General features: G+C 35.1%; 1 protein-coding gene across 16 annotated transcripts in view; it reads left to right on the forward strand.

Annotated features, from left to right (window-relative positions):
* Positions 1–6,646, forward strand: part of foxp2 (forkhead box P2) — an 808,606-nt gene extending 801,960 nt beyond the window's left edge. For all 16 annotated transcript variants that reach the window (XM_072551474.1, XM_072551463.1, XM_072551467.1 and 13 more), the window contains one exon: positions 2,768–6,646. In XM_072551474.1, the coding sequence (XP_072407575.1) occupies positions 2,768–2,912 (145 nt within the window). In that variant the 3' untranslated portion in view covers positions 2,913–6,646. The remainder of the gene's footprint in view (positions 1–2,767) is intronic.
* Positions 6,647–9,969: the final 3,323 nt, after the last annotated feature.

A 9,969-nucleotide genomic window follows, 5' to 3' on the forward strand; every position in this document is an offset into this window, starting at 1 on the left:
CCTGCAGTTACCCCTGGCTCATGCACCTAACCTACATATCCCTGAACACTACAGGCAATTTAACATGGCCAATTCACCTAACCTGCACATCTTTGGATTGTGGGAGGAAACCCACACGTACACAGGGAGAATGTACATACTCCAAACAGACAGTCACCTGAGGCTGGAATCGAACCCAGGTCCCTGGTATTGTGAGGCAGCAGTGCTAACCACTGAGCCACCGTGCTGTCCTTGAAGTTGAGAATTTGGCCAATATGACTACCAGTCCTCCTGTATCCTTGCCTCTTAACATGCCCTTGACATGCTTAATTTGAATGATGGCAAGAAGTACTAAAGTTTAGCACGTTTAGCTAAGTACTATTTTTGTGATATAAAAACTCATGTTTCTTTCTTTCAAACTGCAGAAACCTTGTGATGTTGCATAGTATGGTCTTTATATTGTTTTTGCAGTATTAGCATCAATATATTGTTGGATGTACTTTCCTATATCTATGTCATGAATGATATTTACCAGAGATTTATAGTTGCCTTAAAGGAAAAAATCTTTTCTTTTAATTCATTTTCAACTCTGGCATTTACAGGATCTTTAAAATGATTCAACACGCATAGTTTAGTTTTCTTGCTAGCCATACCAACACGTCAAAAAGAAATTGTATTTCAAAATGGAGAGAAAGAACCGTCATGCAGCATGGTTGCTGTTATTATCTGCATCATTATTAAGACTGACAAATCACCTTATTTTATTAAAGTACTCAGTAGTCTTGTTTGCACCAATTGAATATCCCTGCATGATTGCCAGCACAGTAATAATCCTGTAATAATGCTCAAGTGACTCAGACTAGTTGCAACTAAAATTGCAAATGTTTATCAGCAGGTATATGCGTGGCTTCATAAGGCATGCCACACGTTAAATACTGCATGAATCATTTTAGTACCTAATACTGTGCAAAGTGATTGTGAGCTCTCATAATTTCCCTTCTTTTATATTCCAAGCAAGCATGCTACTGATATGTAATTAATGTAAATTAAAGCTGCAAGCTATGCTTTTCATATTGTTGAAAGGTTTTTCTGTGTTTTATGACCATAGTAATCCAGTGTTCTCTTGACTCATTTATCTCTCTTTAAATTTTTGTATCCCTTATTTGCAGTTTTTTTTTTAGTAATATGATAAATAAGAATGACAGTATTTTAAGAAGGCTTTCTTTGTCATTAAGCTCCTGGGATATTATCTGTCATCCTGAGTGAAGCCTACTTCTGAAACAAATGATTCATTTTAGATTTTAAATATTTAGGAAACTTCTATTTATTGCTATTCATTCTTAATGAAATGGATTGCCTTTTATTAAAGAATGCAGTGAGTTCATTATGTGCAGTTCATATTTAACTGCAGAAATCATGTCTTAAATTTTCTGAACATAAAATAATTTATAAAGTTGTTTCCCAATGCTAAGATAATTTAATATTTTTTGGTATTATGCAATAATATTTCAATAAATGTAGATATTTAGTGCCTGTACATTAAAAAATTTCAAGTTGGGTGGAATAAATGTAATCTTCATTTACAAGACAATGGGTTTTGTTTTGTAGATTGCTAAATAAGTGCTTTATAAGAGATTTCTTGAAATAATTTAATACATTTTCACTAGTATTTTCAGTTAGGAAACATTTTTGTTCACTAAATTGGTATGTAAAAGAACTAACCTTTCACTATATCCGATATTCTATTTTCTCCATATTTTCTTCTGGTTGTGATGACTATTAAAACTGCAGAAATTATCTGTTTAAATAATAAATAACAAAACTGTATGGCTTACCAATAAGGTTGGAATAATAAGTTATTTTGCTGTGAATATTAAAGCGATCTGTACCTTTTAAAATTCAAAGTTACTCCTTTCATCGAAGAATGTAGCCCGAGAGATGGCTGGCAGGTTCAGTCACTTTCTAATGCAAAAGTACTTGATAAGGAAATTTTTTCACTGTGAGTCCCTGATGCATCTAATGTGTCAAAAATAATTAGGTTTTGGCAGATTTATCATTGCAGCACAACCCTTTCCTTGAGTAGGGCCTGGATCATGTTAAGCCTTGTTTGTGGGTGACAGCATTATTATTCTTGTTAGTTGCCCACTTCCTCATCATTCTGTTATGTTTGGAAATTTCCCACCTCAACTTGTGTTCCTCACCAGTGTTTTTCTTCATTTATTGACAGTTGGTAAAGATATTCATTAATTTAGAGTTAAAAACATGTATCATCATGTCTCGCTGAACTGCTGGGCTGAAGTTGATTAATGGCGAAGCCTTGCTGCAGGTATTCCTCTTGAGAAGAAGCACACCAGCCCTGCATATTAATGAAAGACTGCAGTTTCTATTAACAAGATAAAAAAGCAGGTCTTCTCTAGCTGGAGGGGTAGGGTATGAAAAATTCTAGATTATTTATGATATGGCATTTTTCACCATGTGCCATAAGTGAACTTTTATAGCTTTTTCAGATCACTGTGACCTTTCTGATTTATTTTTGGGAGGAAAAAAGGTAAACTTCAGGGGATAAAATCAGACATTTTACACCATTTGACACTCGCGATGGTTTAATTGATGATGTAGCCTTTTTGAGAAATAATTATCTGCTGAGCATAATAAAACACTAAGACTGGGCTTCTGCAAATCAAATTTGTTTATAAACATATACCATTATTTCCACTTAGCTGAAAATATCACATTGTTTTGTGTTGATGCTCCTCATTAACACATCTTTATTTTCAAATTTACTCAGGCAACCCATTCATGTCAAAGAAGAACCAATGAATGCAGAAGAAGATGAGGGCCCCATGTCCTTGGTAACGACAGCCAATCACAGTCCAGAGATAGAAGAGGACAGAGACATTGAAGAGGAACCTTCATCTGAAGACCTAGAATAAGATGGAAGTTCAGACATTATCACAACAGGGTCATGTTACAGACCTCCGTAACCACTCCGTGTCATTGGATGTTTGGCAGACTTTTACTGTGACTATTTATTGAGCATGAGACAAGGAAACAGCCTAATGGAACTATCTGTGATTTCTACTGAGTACCAAGGGATGACAAGCATTGGAAATTGCTTGCTTTTTTTCCCAACTTATAGAAAATTGGATTGCAAAAAATACGTTTTCTGATAAACTTTCCTCTTTCTCTGATGGCTTGACCATATCAAATTGTTACCTAACTCTTACTGGTTGATGGATTGACCGAATATCGGAATGTCAGCTATATAGAAAGTCAATGGCCTCTTATACTGCCAAAAATAGTGTTAGCTTCATTAAATGTGAATTTTTAGTATACAGTAGCTAAAATAGATAATTTGCTGATCCAGTTCAAGTTGTTGTTGATTTTTAATTTGCACAGTAGTGTCAGAAAGTAGAATCACTGCCTGTAACTAGTTAAATTTTGGGGACAGATCAGATTTTGTGTTGGTGCCACCAACTATTATGTTTGTAGTTAGATATTACAAAACCACAGTAATTAGACTGTTGTGGATTTCTAAGGCAAATAAACACCTTAGGTTTCCAGTCTGTGCTATTAGTGTTGAAATGTAAAGTGCAATCTTTTATGTTTTGAAAAAAGTTCTATCATCTGTGTAAGTACCATATGGAAATTATGCTTTTCTGCATACTCTACAACAGTTCTCTTTACCTCCTTGTATTTAAGCTTTGTCTACCTGTAAACATATTCAAAGGCAACAGCTAAAACCAAAGTCAACTCTGACAATGGCCAATAGCTCAAAGACAGAAACAACCATTTTGATGGGCCGCCTTCTGTAACTTTAATTAGTACAAAGGAACATTTACATGAACTACCTGCTAATTTCTGATGACCTCTGGGATCTTTTATTTAACCCTAAAGGAAAGTATTCAAGATGACAAAGTCAGATGTGTGATCTGCTGAGTCCAAAAAAATAATTTTCAGTGACAAATACGACACAGTAACAAAGTAGGAAGTTATATTAGGAACCAGCTAAATGTGCATCTTTGACCAAAACAAAATATATGTACTTGATGCAATTGCAGAATTTATATTGATGTTTTCATTTCACACTTTAAATAAACATTTAGAGACCAGTAATGAAGGTGAGATTATAATACTGATAAATTCAGTAGGCTTCATTTGCATTTTTTCCCGTACGGATAACAGTTTTTACTGGTGGCTTTGTAATGTTTTTGTAAAGCTTATGTCTTGCATGTTTTGTCTTTTTTCCATGTTATGTTCGTCAAGAAGAGTTTTCAGATTTCACTTAAAAAATAACCGTAGTAACCAAACATTGAAAAACTAGTGAAGCCAAAAATTATTTTCACTTTTGAGTTCAAATGATCTGGCTGAGTTTAACAACGAAAGCAATTTTTATACTCATTTCAAGTCATGGTGTTTAATAGTCATTTTACCAGACATTTCCATTTCTCTCAAACCAAAGTGACACAAATTTCTGCCTCTGCGTATATGTGATGTTAAGGCTTAAAATATCTGCTATACCTAACAATGCATAAAAAAACTTTTCCTAAAATGTTTCATGATGCATTGTAATGTAGTTTTTAAAAAAAAGACAAAAATTGCTTAACACTGATATTTATTAACTCAAAATGTTGCATTTCACTTTGTGTGCCAATTCTGTGAAATACCTTACACTCCCCATCCACCACCCCCCTCACCCCGTTCCCCTCCCCACCCCCCAAACCAAGGGACCTCATAACCTAATTATGGTTATTGCTTTACAAACAGTTTTTGACAGGACGTGGCTGGTAGAGTTTAAAAAACTTGCCAGTTCCATGTGAAAGAGCTGGTTCCTGCAAACCAGGCTCATCATTTATTCTTTGCTGGAGTCAGCAAGTAGACTTAAGACATTACACAGTCATCTATCACACCAAATAAAAGGACACAACTGCTTTCAGTAGGGTTCTTCCATTCACCCTAAAGGTTTTCTGAAAGCTTCTACCTCTGCATAACACACCAGAACAATTGTGGCAGATTGTATTATTTGCGAGTATCACAGTTAACTGTTACTCTCACTATGCTTGTCTATAGTTCATGGTCAATGGAAGGTTTACGTTACCAATGTGGGGGAGAAAGATTTCTAATAGGTTGTCTTCAAACATTTGTTGGACACTAATGTTTGGATTTATTGAAAGGGAGATAATGTAATCGAAGTGCATGTGTAAAACTACTCAATTGGACTGGAAGTCAGGATGATATGTGAATTCATCTGGAAAGAGATCTGAGGGTACAGTGCTGGTAGCATGCATACCTCAGTCACACATCTTTTGGAATAAAAGTCTTAGCCACAGATTGCATATACCTGTAGAATTTTGCATGGATTTTGTACGAGTACGATTAAAAATAGCTGCTTGCACATTTTACCAGAAGAACCTCCAAAACTCTGCAAATGCTTACAATAGGTTTTAGGTTTATTGGGGTTTTCTGATATGCTCTGTCTGTATTTTGATAATTGTGCATAATTATGTAAAAAAAATGTTGGTGGGCCCATAAATGACCAGACTTTTTTAAGCAAGCTTTGCTTTAATGCATTTCATGTATTTTTTACTCTATTTTATACCATTGCTTGCTAATATTAGCAAATCTGCTTTCTTGCATCTGCTTTGCATAGCTATTGTAAGGCTTTAAAATAATGTATGTATTTATTGCTTGAATTTCAGTGCATACTTATATGGCATACTGTGTGGCAAAATTAAAGCTCATTTATCCTTGCTTCTATCATATGCTGATGGGGACCGTGGTCCTTTATATATAGTATCTTTTAGCTGTAGCACAAACATCAATTTATGTATTGGTGGATTATGCCTATTTGTTTATTTATCTTTTTGAGGTAAACTAATTTTGATACTTTCCATTACTGTGTACTGTGTTCATGCCTTGAATTCTCAAAAGTGAAAAGTCATGACTGAAATTTGTAACAGCTGTTGCTCTGTATTCAAGGCTCTCACTGCTGAATAAAGTAAAGGACCAAACATAGGACTTAAAAGGAAACTAGACTACCACTAACAACAGGGAGTTATCAGGTTTTATTGTACCTTCTTTTTTGTCTAAAAAAGACATCAGTGCTGTAAAACCATGTGAGTATACTTTTTTTTAGGCTTTATACATGCTGTAGTTGAATTCATTGCAAAGTTGTCCTGACTGAAATTAGAATTTTGTGCACATTACTAATCTTGTTACAATTAGAGTTGACTGTTTTTCACTGGACAGAGACTGAATGAAAGTTGACATTAACCCATTGGCATTTTCACTTATTTAAATCTATTGGTAATCGTGTGTTTTCATTTTGGAGTTCCTAAATTATATCACCAGTATAAAACTTAATAAACCCTGATTAGTGGATAAGTAATGAATTGTACCTCCATTGGTAATGAACTGAGCAGCAGTGATGGTTGTAATGTAATGTAAAAAAATCAGCTCCTTTCTAAGGTACTGAACAATGTTGTCACTGGCACTGCCATAGAATTACAAGGTGTGAAAAACATTTTTCCTGTATTATAGTATTCCATCATTCAATGTGTCTGTTTTAACAGACAATAAAATGTGTATTATAGTTCTAGATGTGTGTAATCAGTACTAATGACAGATAATGGCATTATGAAATGCAATAAATAGTTTATCACACATATTAAGCTCATCTGTTATGTCCTTGTTAACAGACAGCATTAACAGGTTTTAAAATTCTGTTCTTGCCTGAGAGTAGAGATTGATTTTATGCTTTATTGTACAATTTAATTGAATCATTGATTTTTGATTTGCAAAATTATGGATAATTTCAGCTCAAGCTCCCGAAAGGATTTCTCACTTTTTTTTATCAATATCAAAAGGAAAATATGTGAGAGATTTCTGTTTTTACATAAAGTTGCATTGAAGTCTGTTTTAGATGACTGAAGAAAGGAAAACAAAACCATAGTGAGAATCATGGGAAAGTAGAGTGAAGTTGTTTTTCTTGTTTGTAACTTGGGAACTCTTAGTGTAAAAAATAATTTGTACAACATGAGGGTGACTGTACTTTTGTATAAAATGAATTTAAGAGAAAGTGTGAAAAGGGGACATTTGCTGTTTTAAAAACAATTGATTTAGAACTACATTTCCAGGTCATGAAAAACAATTGAAACAGGTAATATTAACACCTTAACCAGTGTAGTCAAAAAGATCTTTAAAACAAGGGAAGTGTAAATGTATTGCTTAAGATATGGTTGATATTGCTTTATTATATATCAAGAACTGGATTAAGAGTAATATATCATAAAGGTAAATTTGTGCAGGACATATCCTGAATGAAAAGAGAAATGTCACTGAGAATAAGATTCTTCAAACTTAACAGTATGTGAAATAGTATTAACTTTCTGACAGGTAAATCTTTATTTTTTTTTCCTGGGTGTGCAGTGTAACTTTGCCAGTGTAACCTTACTGACAAAGATCACCAGATTGTAGAAAGTGAAAATAAAATGTGCAAAAGTAATGTATTTCTGACATGCTGAGTCACAATTTGAGAGTGTTAGCTCCGAATTCACCTGTTCTACATTCTATTTGGCAGTGACTGAATTGAAAATGATCCATAGTTCAACCTACTCTCAATTTAGCAAAAGGAAGGATACAAAATTATTTTTTATTATCATTTGCATTTCACTATGTTCTTTCCTTATTTTTGAAATAAAATCAACAATATTCTGTCGCTACTTGCACAGTGAAATAAATATGTGCACTAAGGTACAGTTGATATTAGGCTAAAAACTTGATTAGGGTCCACCTTCCTTTATTTACATAAATGTTTTCATTCACACCTCCATCTGGAATGGCTGACAAAGTCAGTGTTTAGTACCTATATCTAATTGCCCTTGAGAAGTTACTAGGAAGTTGCAATTCATGTAGTATTGGTATAGTGCTGTTAGGGCAATAATACCAGGATTTTAACCCTGCAAGTGATAGTCCCATGTTTACCAGCATATGAAAAAGCAAATTTCCATCCAAAAAAGTTTACATTAGGAGTTTTCTTGAAAATTATAAATCAAAATTTGAATGTAATTCAAGAAAACTTATCTATTTCTAAAACTGAATAAGGTGTGAGGGAAATAATATACACAGATTTACTATTGAAAATTGTTCCTTGTACGATGTTTACACGTACAGCAGTCTGCTTAGTATTAGACTTGATTGTAGAGGGACTCAGATTTAAACATGCGCTAACCATTCAACCTTTTCGATGTGATATATATCACCATTGTACATTCTCTGCCAATGAACTGTTTGCACTGGAAATGATTTGCTTTGAATGCATTATGGCATCATATCTTCATCAAGGTAATCACAATCATATTTAACTTGCCTCAATCTATAAATAAAGGATAGGAGCTGGCAGCAAGCTAAATCTACACTATAATGGAATGTAGTACAGGGACACAATCCTTTATCCGAAATGCAAAAAGCTCTGAGATCCGAAATTTTTTTGTAGAGTGTGGAGCATCATTTTGGCATGCAAACAGGTGACCCAAATCCACACCCATTCAAACCATGTCAGTCAGATGTGATATAGCAGCGTGGCCCAGCACTGGCAATTGTGTCTCAGTACTCGTACTATTCACACATGCGTCTGCTGTCAGGTAATTCTTTTATTATTTCACTGTGAAAATATCATTTATTCCGAAATTTGAACAATTCCAAATTCCAAAAAGCTACCGGCCCAAGGATTTTGGAAAAGAATTGTGTACCTGTATATTCAAACACAAACAACTTCCCAATCCGCATTTTTCATGAAAATTCATCATATTGCCTTATTATTACATTCGACTGGCATTGTACAACTAATACATTGATCATTTTGATCAGTTGATTTAAATAAAGAATGGTGGGGTAAATTTTCACATGAGAAGGCTCTTACCTTGCAGGGGTAGTGTCCTTACCTCTTAACCTGGAGGCCGTATTAGAGTCACACCTGCTCCCGAAGTATGCAATAACTGAACAGGTTGGTTAGAAAATAGCTAGATTTCCACATGGTGCAATGGTAATGTCCTTATCTTTGAGCCAGGAGGGCTGCGTTGAAGTCCCACGTGCTACACAGGTGCAAGAGTTGCACAATTATTATCTCACACACAGGTATGCAATCATATCACTGAATACGTTGTTCAGAAATTATCTGAATTTCCACATTTGGCTGGTTGCCAGGCAGACCAAACGTCCTCACTGCATGTCCAAAGGAAGTGGTCAGAGGCAAAAATATACTTGGTCCTAAGTTAAGTATAATTGGAAAGCTGCTGCTGCTAGCAAGCAATTATTGGCAGTTCACCAATTTTGCAGTTCTTGTGCAAACCTAACTATGGATATGTAAATTGGTGAGCAATCATGTGCAAATGCTCGAGAGGATAACTCTCAGGATGGTTTTTGTGGGTTTCCAAAAGGAGTATTAATGCCGACCAAAATCACAGAAGGAGGAATTTTTCAGTGACCAGGAACATTTCAAGGGCTGCTCAGTGCCAATGGTGGGTGGGATTGGGAGTCTGTACACTATTCATGAAATGTCCATTATTACTTTAAAATTGCTTACTGACTGAGTGTGCAAGTACTGATGAGGTACACTCATTTGAAGGCCTTCATGAACGGTGGCAGCGGCTATAAGGAAGAGAGTGCTGTGCTACGACTCTCACACATCACTGTTCAGTTCCTATTTAGCTGTTAAGATGAAAATCATCTCTAATAAAGATATTAATGAAATTTATGCAGGTATATTATTAAATTAAACAGACCATATCAGAGAGTGAGACTGTTAGGTACTTACACGTGGCTGTGAGCTTCCTACAGGCCGGCAAAGTATGTTGACGTGAGGTGTGTTATGCAGAAGAAAGTCAGTGTAGGCTTGGTAGCTGTAAGTGTTAGGCAACTCACTTGTCATACCCTCCTGAAGTACTGGTTCCTTTTGCTGCGTTGTCCCCAAGTTGCAAATAGCAGAGTCCT

Source organism: Chiloscyllium punctatum, chromosome 32 (assembly GCF_047496795.1).
Source record: "Chiloscyllium punctatum isolate Juve2018m chromosome 32, sChiPun1.3, whole genome shotgun sequence".
Classification (NCBI taxonomy): Eukaryota; Metazoa; Chordata; class Chondrichthyes; order Orectolobiformes; family Hemiscylliidae; genus Chiloscyllium; species Chiloscyllium punctatum.